Here is a 12,471-nt window from a genome sequence, read left to right as displayed (position 1 = left end):
CTTCCATAGGCTCCATCCATTGTAAGCAGACTTTTAAACACCTTTATTAACTATTTATAATGCATTAAAAAACAAGAAAACGTGTTCTTGTCTCACATAAAGGATTGTCAATTATAGGCAAAATCCCCCATAAAGTGCAGTTATAATTCGTTATCTAGTCGAGTTGCCAGTCGGGTGGCACACAATAAATTTGCATGTGCATAAAAAACGGCTCCCAAACAAAATGGCTCACAACTGGGAATCGTTCTCTTAAAAGAACCGTTCAAAAGACTCAAATCGTTTTTGAACGTACACATTATCGAATCATTCGTACACTGCATCAAATGTTTTCGGATCTTTCTATTTTTAAATCGTACTTTAACCCATGTATCTAGATGTGTATCGAATCGTCCATCACAAAGAGAGTGTGAGACTCATTTGGATCACTGTGCTACATGATGGCTCTATTGCAGAACAGTGTGTGTGAGTGTTCTTGTATTTCTACCCTTCTTGAGACATCAACAAGGAAAAGTCCATTGCATCTAATAGAGAATGTCTCATTTGCACCCCTGTTGGTGAAATCTATCAAAATTAGGGTGGTCCCAAAAAGGAGGGATTTTTCAAATTGACTGTGTGTTGATTTTAAAAGTGCTCCCCCTCTGGTCAACATATGAAATAACAAGTGTGTGTAAAAAAATTTAAGTGCTCCCCCTCTGGTCAACGTAAGCAATTCCAAGTGTGTGTCAGAAATTGAAATGCGCCCCCTTTGGCCAAAGTTAATAAAAATAAATAAATAAACATGTATATAGAGACATACTGTAATAACTTGAAGTAAATAATGAAGATTAAAAACTAATTACAAACAAAAAAATAAATAATTATTAGTATTAGTGTTGCCAGTAACATTACAGGCGTGGTAATAATTACAGATGTCAGTATTTATCTATATTTATCCTGTGTGTATGTTTCTTTGTTTTGTCTATGGCCAAGTTACTACTACAAAAAAAACAACAGTTGTCTAATGAAGACGTGTGTACACCTGTGTGTCTCCAAGGTGAATGTGTTGAGGGTCTGTCAGAGGAGGATGTGGTTCTGCTGCACTCCTGTCGCCAGTGGACTACTGTAACGGCTCATAGCTTAGAAGAAGGACATTACGTCATCGGGCCCAAGATAGACATCCCCCTACAGTACCAAGGTGAGAGTACACACACACACACCTGGTTAGTACTTATGGACAGTTAGCTTCAACTGTCCCATTGAGGGGATCATGCACTCTTTGGAATGTCACAGCACACGTCGGAATTCATGTTTCCCCACCAATGAACCGGCAGCACTCATGCACCACCAGGTTATGACATTACCATACCAGGCAGAATGACCTTGGTACAGTAGATCTCTGCTCGTCGGGGGTTACAGTCAAGAACAGTAACACTATGTTTGAATATTTATTAAGTGATTTTGAGAATCACTGCTCTACGGAATATATCAGGAGTATTCCATGGTTTTACTGCAAAAAATACTAGTCAAAGATCCTCTATATCAGTGGTTCTCAAACGTTTTTTTTTACCAACTACCACCTCAGAAAAGACTTGATTCTCCAAGTACCACCATAATTACCCACATTAAAATACAGTAGCGTAGTAGGCATAAGTATTCATTAAAAACAAGGCACAGGCTTTATTTAACAAATATATTTAATATTTTGGCCACTGTAACATTACACGCAATTTGAAAAGCAACACTGTGTTTAAATATAGAAAAATAAAGCACTATTTAGATAATGAATTAAATATTTGGCGTACCACTAGATAGAGCCCGTGTACCACTAGTACCACAGTTTGAGAATCACTGCACTGCATATAGCAGGCGTAATACTAGTCAAAGATCCTCTATATATCGGGAATATTCTGATGTTTTTAAAGACCTACTGCAAAAATACTAGTCAAAGATGCTCCATATTTCAGGAGTATTTTGCTGTTTTTAGAAACCTACTGCAAAAATACAGATCAAAGATCCTCTATATAACAGGAGTATTCTGCTGTTTTTAGGGACCTACTGCAAAAATACTAGTCAAAGATCCTCTATACATCAGGACTATTTTGCTGTTTTTAAAGACCTACAGCAAAAATACTAGTCAAAGATCCTCTATACAACAGGAGTAATCAGCTGTTTTTAAAGACCTACTGCAAAAATACTAGTCAAAGATCCTCTATACAACAAGATAATTCTGCTGTTTTAAGGACCTGCTGCAAAAATACTAGCCGAAGATCCTCTATATATCAGGAGTATTTAGCTGTTTTTAAAGACCTACTGCAAAAAATACTAGTCAAAGATCCTCTATACAACAAGAGAAATCTGCTGTTTTAATGACCTACTGCAAAAATACAAGTCAAAGATCCTCTATATATCAGGAGTAATCAGCTGTTTTTAAAGACCTACTGCAAAAATACTAGTCAAATATCCTCTATACAACAAGATAATTCTGCTGTTTTAAGGACCTACTGCAAAAATACTAGCCAAAGATCCTCTATATATCAGGAGTATTCAGCTGTTTTTAAAGACCTACAGCAAAAATACTAGTCAAAGATCCTCTATTTCAGGAGTGTTTTGCTGTTTTTAAGGACCTACCGCAAAAATTCTAGTCAAAGATCCTCTATATATCAGGAGTATTCAGCTGTTTTTAAAGATCTACTGCAAAAATACTAGTCAAAGATCCTCTATACAACAAGAGAAATCTGCTGTTTTAATGACCTACTGCAAAAATACTAGTCAAAGATCCTCTATACAACAGGAGTAATCAGCTGTTTTTAAAGACCTACTGCAAAAATACTAGTCAAAGATCCTCTATACAACAAGATAATTCTGCTGTTTTAAGGACCTGCTACAAAAATACTAGCCGAAGATCCTCTATATATCAGGAGTATTTAGCTGTTTTTAAAGACCTACTGCAAAAATACTAGTCAAAGATCCTCTATACAACAAGATAATTCTGCTGTTTTAAGGACCTACTGCAAAAATACTAGTCAAAGATCCTCTATATATCAGGAGTAATCAGCTGTTTTTAAAGACCTACTGCAAAAATACTAGTCAAAGATCCTCTATACAACAAGATAATTCTGCTGTTTTAAGGACCTACTGCAAAAATACTAGTCAAAGATCCTCTATATATCAGGAGTAATCAGCTGTTTTTAAAGACCTACTGCAAAAATACTAGTCAAAGATCCTCTATACAACAAGATAATTCTGCTGTTTTAAGGACCTACTGCAAAAATACTAGCCAAAGATCCTCTATATATCAGGAGTATTCAGCTGTTCTTAAAGACCTACTGCTAAAACTCATTGAGGGGATCATGCACTGTTTGGAATGTCACAGCACACGTCGGAATTCATGTATCCCCACCAAGGATTCGGCAGCACTCATGCACCCCCAGGTTATGACATTACCATACCAGGCAGAATGACCTGGGTACAGTAGATCTCTGGTTGTCGGGGGTTACAGTCAAGACCCCCTATCAAATAGTGGAATGATGCAAATAATGGTCCCACCCATAAAAAGCCCTACAAATGCCCATTTTTGATACTGTAAAGAATAATAATTGATCTTAGTTATCGCATATAAAATGTACAGTGAATCTGTTTCTGCACTTACCCATTCTCTTGAGAGGGGGGCCGATTCCAAGTCATAGGTCCGCATCTGTCAGTGAAGCATGTGTGTGCATATAGGTGTAGTGCCTTTCCTAAGGACACAACAGCAGTGACAAGGATGGAAGCGGGATTCAAACCACCAATCCTCCGGTTACTGGATGGCCGCTCTACCTCCTGACCCTTACCAACACTGCCCCGCCCTCATAAATGACCTCTCACACTTATTATCACATATATTGGAGTTCGAGTATAGGGCGATGCCGATATTAAATCCGATACGATAACAGCACAAATCATAGTACATACTTGTTTTATTTTGAAGTGTGGAATGTTTGGAGAGGTTTGATCAGGTGAAATGACTCAGAGAACAAACCACTAACCTTATGACAGATGTATGCTTTTGAAGTGTTAATTTGTTTTTGGCGACACCTAGTGGTCACAATATTTCATTAAGTCAAACATGTGACGCGGTACGTTGAATGATGCAGACACGTTTGTTACTGGATAATTTATAATGCGCTTCTGCCTTAGAGATTTTGCATCTGTACGTGATATGCAACTACAGTTATTTATTACTTGTTTATATTGATACATGTGCTGTTTTAGCCTGCAACTGTGTTTAATTCAGGGCACTAATTATGTATAGCCTGTGTGCTACTGTGTGCTTAGCTGTTGTGTAGCTGCTAGCGCCTAGCCTACCATGTTTACCCTTTTCCCACGCCATTGCACCATTTTGTTCCCCTCACTTTAATTCTTTCCCTGTCCATTCTTTCCCTATTTGTGGTGTTGGGGGCGTGGCCAGGGGCAGTGTCAATATGACTAGGGATGATACTCGAAACCGGTTTTCCTGGTTGTTCGATAAGAAAAGAACCGAGTCCTCGGACTCGAATCCATTTTTGAGAACCGGTACCCGTTATCGAGACCACTATAGTAAAGAAAAACAGTTTGTTCTTTATTTGAATCCCTGGGAACGAATCCCGTCCCGACCAGAAATGCCCCTTGAGACATCACAAGAAATGACGTCACGTAGCTCAGTCATTAGGCGCAGATAGGGAAAGCAGGAAAAACAATGGACCGGAAAAAGCGCTCCAAGGTGTAATACAATCAAAACAAAAGGTATAATCCAATGAATAACTTTATTGAGAGATTTGAGCAGGGTACAAACACATGACGAACACTTTTACGACCAACCGGAAACATAGCAACCAGGCTAGCAACGCACCTCCTTTACGGCAGCTGTCGCAACAATCTTAAAGCAACCGCAGCACATACATATATATACAACACATATGACATGATCTCCCTTTTTTAACTTTTGTTTTTCTTTCCTTGTAAACAAAACAAAATCACACTGTCTGTCTAATTATAAATAATGCAGACGAGGCGTGTTGGCTGAGTTCTTGACGTTTACTTTCACAGTGTGCTCATAACCTCATTCTTAGCTGCCAGGTGGCGACATGCGCCAACACTTTTCGGGGCTACCGCGCATACTCGTCACTCCCGTTGCATGCTGGGTAGTGTAGTTGTTATATTCCCTAGCTCATAACATCACATCTTTCCCCCTATAAAGAAATAATGTTAACTCAATAATGTGTATTTCTTTTTTTAGCTTTAACTTTTCATTTTTTAGCATTGTAACTACATTTGCAAACAACTTTTCTCTTCATAGAATTTTCTTTCAATAAAGAAATAAAGTGCAAAAATGTCAAAGCATCAAAACAAACAGTTATGTCAAATAGCAGCAGAAGTGCACTTTTTGGGGAGCTGTATTATTTTAAGTTTTGTGCCCAAGGGACTGATTTTATTTAACACTATATTATTATTTATACACCTATAGTGATCACAGAGACAGGTTGTTTTTGTGTTACTGTATATATTTGTTTTTCTGAAAAATCCCACTTGATATACTTTGGGTAACAACAGTCAATATATATATATATTTTTTTAGGGGGTTAACAGTCAATATTTATTTATTTATTAGATTTTATTTTTTTCTTATATAATAAAAGTGAGCTTTTGTTAAACCAAATATTGTGTTTTTTTCCATATACAACAACCTATCTGGACTCCTTCGTCAAGGAATCGGTTCGATAAGAGGATTCGATAATAGGCTCGAACTCGATAATTTCTTATCAAACATCATCCCTAAATATGACATCATAGGATTATTTGCATAATTTACTATGACGCGTGTATCTTAAAAAAAAGGGTAAGAAAATGGTACACCTATATTTAAAGACAGATCTGTGTTATTAGTATCAATGTCTTTTTTTCCTGTTACATTGCATAGTTTTGCTGTATTTTTCAGCTGTTGCTGCTTATTTTAATACTGCAATGTAACATAGGCTCCACTAAGTACACCGCTGGTTTATTTACATTAATTATGCCCTCCCTGAGTGCTGGAATTTAGTTTGCCAAATATGTAAACAGTCTTTTAAGTTAGAGATGAAAAACTTCCAACTTGAGGTCGTTTACAGTCTCCACAATGACGTTGCTGTAAAACTATGCACTCAACGGAAAGTACATGAATATACACATGAAGTACACACACATGTAGAAATCATGTTAAATCAACAATACAGTTTGGGATAAACTGAAAAGAAGCCATAGAACCATACAGGATAACATTTGGCTCTGATGCCGCTAGCTTAATGCTAACATACAATGGACGAGCCCATTGACCGGCTAACAAAAATTAGCATTGGGGTATGCCAGCAACTTCAGGGTTCCAGGTTTGATTCCCATTTCCGCCATTCTAATCACCGTCGTCGTGTCCTTGGGCAAGACACTTTACCAGTGCAACCCACGCTGGTTTAAATGTAGCTTAAAGATGTATTTAAAAAAAAAAAAAAGATGTAGATATTGGGTTTCACTTTGTAAATATGCTTTAAATCACTCGAGGAAAAAGCGCTGTATAAATATAATTTATTTCGTATCGCAATCATTTCAAACTTGTAGAAACATTTAACATATTTGATTTTAATGGAACAAAAGTGACATAAAACAGCAAATAGCGTATTTTCCGGACTATAGAGCATACCGGTATAAAAGCCGCATCCACTAAATTCTAGAAAGAAAAAGAAAAATCCATATATTTTCCGCACCGGACTATAAGCTGTAGATATGTACGTTGTGAGAAGAGTTATTTAAACAGAAATATTTTGCAAATGTTTATTTACATATCTTAATTGTTTCCAAACATTGCCTGTAACACGGCAGTAAAACGGTTGATGAAACAAAACAGAAGTCATCGTCATGAACCCACTAGCTGCAGAAGCTAGCTCTCCAATCAGCTAAACAGACTCAGTAACTCCACGGTGACGTTTTGGTGAGTTTACTGAGGAATTTGTGAAAATGAAACAATACAAGAAAAATGTCGTTGTAATTTAATAATACTAACACTCGTAAACGTGTTAGCATATTAGCTCATTCTAACGACGCTGCCGTCATTACATTACGATAGCACGTACAAATATGCATGAAAACACTCCTACAGACATCACACAGTGGGACAGTTTAGAGAACAGTTTATAAACAGTTTAACTTATACTGTAAAACTTACAAAACGTTGCTTGGAGTGATGAATGGAAAATCCACACGCGTAGAACCGCTATGGACGGCGAGAAGAAGGAACGGCACTTCCACTTCCGGTTGAAAGTTCTAAGAAGAAGAGCACTGCAGTACCTGCAGTGAGCAAACTCGTCCAAAAGATGGCGCCATAGCACAAACAATAACACACCATTTTCGTGTGTTTGCATGGGTTGAATAAAAAGTATTAGCATTATGGCCGTCAGCAAAGAAAAATCCATCAATTAGCCGCACTGTTTTATAAGCCGCAGTGTTCACAGTGTAGGGAAAAAAAGTATCTTATAGTCCAGAATTTGCTGTACATTTCTAATTACAGGCATATAGTCACGAAACAAATATTGATGCTAACTTTGTACTACTATGCCAGTCTCCTGCTCTTTACTCTCAGTACGTGTCTTTTTTAAGTGTGTGCTGACTGAAGCCTGTTGCTCAAAACAAATAATCAATGTATTAATATTTTTTTATTACTTGATTTATTTATTTATTCTGTATTACTTTATTTTTTTAAACTTTATTTTTTAATTACTTAATTTTTTTATAACTTTTTTTTGTATTACTTTTTTTTATTACTTCTTTTGTGTTTTTAATTACTTTGTAATCACTTTTTTTAATGACTTTATTTTCCTATGATACTGTGCTGAGTCTTTAAATGATAAATGGGTTATACTTGTATAGCGCTTTTCTACCTTCAAGGTACTCAAAGCGCTTTGACACTGTTTCCACATTCACCCATTCACACACACATTCACACACTGATGGCGGGAGCTGACATGCAAGGCAGCTAACCAGCAGCCATCAGGAGCAAGGGGTGAAGTGTCTTGCCCAAGGACACAACGGACGTGACTAGGATGGTAGAAGGTGGGGATTGAACCCCAGTAACCAGCAACCCTCCGATTCCTGGCACGGCCACTCTACCAACTTCGCCACGCGTCTTTGATTTATTTTGTACAATTTTCCAATGTTTGTCTATTATTTGTGCACTTTCATTTTTCAAGTTGTTCTCGATTTATTAAATCAATTGATTGACCTCGGCTGTGACTATTTAAGTGCATCACTGCCTGTTAAAAAAATTGCTCACTGACGAAGACCTTGTCGAAACCAGTCTGTGTTTTGGTAGCGTCTGTGCAGTTCATATTACAATGATAAGAAGGACACGGGTGATGCTGGCCTTGCTTTTTATTTAAGTAGCGTATTTTTCGGACTATAAGTCGCAGTTTTTTTTCATAGTTTGGTCGGGGGTGCGACTTATACTCAGGAGCGACTTATGTGTGAAATTATTAACACATTAGCGTAAAATATCAAATAATATTATTTAGCTCATTCACGTAAGAGACTAGACGTATAAGATTTCATGGGATTTAGCGATCAGGAGTGACAGATTGTTTGGTAAACGTATAGCATGTTCTATATGTTATAGTTATTTGAATGACTCTTACCATAATATGTTACGTTAACATACCAGGCACGTTCTCAGTTGGTTATTTATGCCTCATATAACGTACACTTATTCAGCCTGTTGTTCACTATTCTTTATTTATTTTAAATTGCCTTTCAAATGTCTATTCTTGGTGTTGGGTTTTATCAAATAAATTTCCCCAAAAAATGCGATTTATACTCCAGTGCGACTTATATATGTTTTTTTCCTTCTTTATTATGCATTTTCGGCCGATGCGACTTATACTCCAGAGCGACTTATACTCCGAAAAATACGGTACACTTTTTGCCGTGCACCTCTTTATTATTTGGATAGTGCGTGTTTTTCCTGTATTTTGTGGATCATGATTGCCAGGAAACGGTAGCACAAATATCACTTTCTTTCCATTGTTTTTTGTACTTGAATTTACCACCACAATTAAATTAATGTACGTAAACACTGCGGTCAGGGGTCGCCATAACAAGTCACATTAACAAGTTTTTTGCACCGAATGCCCTTACTGACGCAACCTTGGCCGGAAAGCGAACCGCACTGTACTATTTGTGTTACCATAAAAAAGTGAGAAGAAACCCAGGAATATGCGGTGGAGTGAATGTCAAACTGCGTATAGTCGGGGATCCGCTGGACTGTAGCATCTATTTAGACAATAACGGCTGTGTGTTGAGTCCTTTTTAGTGAAAACTAAACTGCTATGCAAGCTGCACACTGGCTACTCTAAATAATGTCCAAGTTTCATTTCTATAGTATGATCCCTTGCAAGGATACACAGTATTGTGCTAAAATGGCAACAGTCATGTAGTTTCTCTGACTCCTGTTCATTGACGGCAAGCTGAGCGTGACCTCACCGCACCATCACCAGCAGACCGTGCAGTCAGTGGTATTCTTCGCTGTGTAACCGGAGCTTTATGCCTCCTCTTCATCGCTTCCTCTAATGATGGAGCGCTGATGTCACCTCACACCACTGACGCCTCCCCGACTCCTTTATTTTTGGAGGGGGGGGGGGGGGGGGGGGGGGGGGCGGAACATTTACTGGATGATTATCCCTTATTGAGAGGACAATTGTAGCATAGAAAAAAGTAGTAGATTTCCGGTTTAAAGTAGATATATTTATTTCAGTTGAGTCATCATTTTCCCCGAGACTGCAGACTAGAATGACCTTCGGGTTTAGGTTTACACACATTTCACCTCAAACAACCTTTACATGTTCCCTAATTATCTGCCAACATTCAGGTTAGGAATGCGTGACGGGGGGGAAACATAAAGTTCATGCAGATTACACCAGATTTTTTAGGAATGGCTGCTTTTTTTTGCTGAAAAGGCGCATTAGTTTTTTTATGTTTATGGCTCTCAGTTCACGTCAGGTGTTAACGTTGGCTTTTACTTGAAGGGTACGGTTTACATTACATCAGTGCTTCTCAATTATTTTCTGTTATGCCCCCCCCCCCCCCCGTGAATCTCGATTTGTGGGGGTACAATTTGATTCAGAATCGATTCTCAACTCAAAATCAATACTTTAATAACATTGGGTGCCAGTTCTATGATTAACTACCGTATTTTCCGGACCATAGGGTGCATCGGATTATAAGGCGCACTGCCGATGAATGGTCTATTTTTGATCTTTTTTCATATAAAAGGCACACCGGATTATAGGGCGCATTAAAAGGAGTCATATTATTATTATTTTTTTCTAAATGTAAAACACTTCCTTGTGGTCTATATAACATGTAATGGTGGTTCTTTGGTCAAAATGTTGCATAGATGATATTTACAGATCATCTTCAAGCCGCTTTCTGACAGTCGCTTCCGGATGCGCCGTTTTGTGGGTGGTCTTATTTACGTGGCTCACCTTCGACAGCGTCTTCTCACCGTCATCTTTGTTGTAGCGGTGTAGCGTGCAAGGACGGGGGTGGAAGAAGTGTCAAAAGATGGAGCTAACTGTTTTAATGACATTCAGACTTTACTTAAAACCAATAACGGAGCAGCATCTCCTCATCCGGAAACAACAACACCGGAAATGTGTCCCGTGAAAAACCGTCCGACCGAAACTCTAATAACTAAACTTCCTTGGGTGAATAAAGTAAACTCACTATACCGGAATGTTTTAGCGCATTCATGGCGAGTTTACTGACAGATGTAAGTAAGAACTTTACACTACTTTATATTAGAAATGGCAACAGCAGAGGATGAATGTCCCATAACAAGAAGATAGAGAAAAAGAAGAAGCCTATCGACTACGTCGTCGGTGCAGACTACAAAGGCGGACGCGCACAATTTTTCAGGATTATACAGATCCCAAATACAGATCAACAGGTACCAGAAGGTAAGAAAAGTTGCTTTTGCATAATATTGCGAAACAAAACGCCAGATATGTCTTACCTTATACACACACCATAATAATACTCGTATGTTTAATGCGCCGACAATCCACCAAGCGATGCGGCTTCATAGTTTACCAAAGTCGTACTAAAACATTTTGATGGATTATTGAGCGCTGTGTGTAAGGTTCTATATTTTCAATGAAACATTTAAAATGTTGGTGTTGTTTACTTGAGTGATATTGCCATCATACCTCTTACCACATAACTTTTATGTTTGACTGCCATCTACTGGTCACACTTATCATTTCATCATGTACCAAATAAAATTGCTTTGAGGTCGGTGAGCAAAACCAGAATTATTCCTTACATTAGGCGCAACGGGTTATAAGGTGCACTGTCGAGTTTTGAGGGGAAAAAAAAGATTTTAAGTGCGCCTTATAGTCTGGAAAATACAGTACATTTCTCCATAAAATAGATACAGTTCTGATTAATGTTTATATTACTTGGGGGGAAAAATGGTTTGTTTAATAAAATTCTACCCAAATATTTAATAAAGTAGTTAAACTTTTTTTTTTTTATCGATAAAAAAAAAAAAATGTCATCGATTAAGAATCGTTACAAATAAGAATTGACATCAATTAAAACATGCTAATAAATACTATCATTTAAGTACACCTCTCCATAACATTGTATCCTTATTAAAATGAAAGGAAACAAAAAAAAAAAGAAATATAGATCAACTTATAACAAATAACTTTATCAACATTGTTTTTAGTCTAATATAAAAGATATAAAGTGCATCAAATTGCCTGCAATAAAATAAATCCTTATTTAAACTATAACATTTTTTTGGCGGACTTGAACTATTTGATACTGAAAAATAAAATTAAATAAACTTTAAAAATAACATTACATTCAAATTGATCAGCAACATTAACTCAGGAGCCAACATATTAAACACTTTAACTTACAAAATAAAAATTAATAGAATCATTTGAGTTGATTTTTTGTGCTGATTTTTTATTTTTTAAGTCCGATAAAATGGCTACAATGAGCATGTTTTGTAGAGCATTGCTTTTTGAAGCGGAGTTTGAAGTATGATACTAAATGAAACTGATAAAGCATGTTTCTCTGGGTCACACGCGCCCAACCTCTGGCATCACACTGCATCGCCCCACCCTCTATAGGAAAAAGCAGATCCTATTATTCCTACCATGTCTCTGTCTTAGTACCAATCAGTCATTCTCACCATACAATATATTTTACATGTTGATATTTGCAATATTTTATTTTGTCATTAAAAGTTTGTTCACATCCTGTGTAAAGAAAATAAAAATAGTTGGGGAAAAAATACTTAGGGAAATATGTATTGTACAAACGTGACAGGATTATAGCTTGCAAAAGGTAAGGAATAAAAACGACAAAATAAAAGTAAAAATTCAATTGGAGTAGTGAATAAATTGTTCATTGTAAATAGGAACTAATCAAGTTAGAATATGCTGAGAC

The 12,471-nt window shown here is 37.1% G+C and overlaps 1 protein-coding gene across 1 annotated transcript in view; it reads left to right on the top strand.

The window, feature by feature from the left end:
• The window catches only part of gareml (GRB2 associated, regulator of MAPK1-like), a 57,565-nt gene that overhangs the window by 13,457 nt on the left and 31,637 nt on the right, over window positions 1-12,471 (top strand). Inside the window, exon 2 of the mRNA XM_061987185.2 lies at window positions 1,034-1,174. Coding sequence (XP_061843169.2) covers window positions 1,034-1,174 — 141 coding nt within the window. The remainder of the gene's footprint in view (window positions 1-1,033; window positions 1,175-12,471) is intronic.

The sequence above is a fragment of the Nerophis lumbriciformis genome, linkage group LG26 (genome assembly GCF_033978685.3).
Source record: "Nerophis lumbriciformis linkage group LG26, RoL_Nlum_v2.1, whole genome shotgun sequence".
NCBI lineage: Eukaryota > Metazoa > Chordata > Actinopteri > Syngnathiformes > Syngnathidae > Nerophis > Nerophis lumbriciformis.
This window is presented reverse-complemented; position numbering and strand designations above follow the sequence as displayed.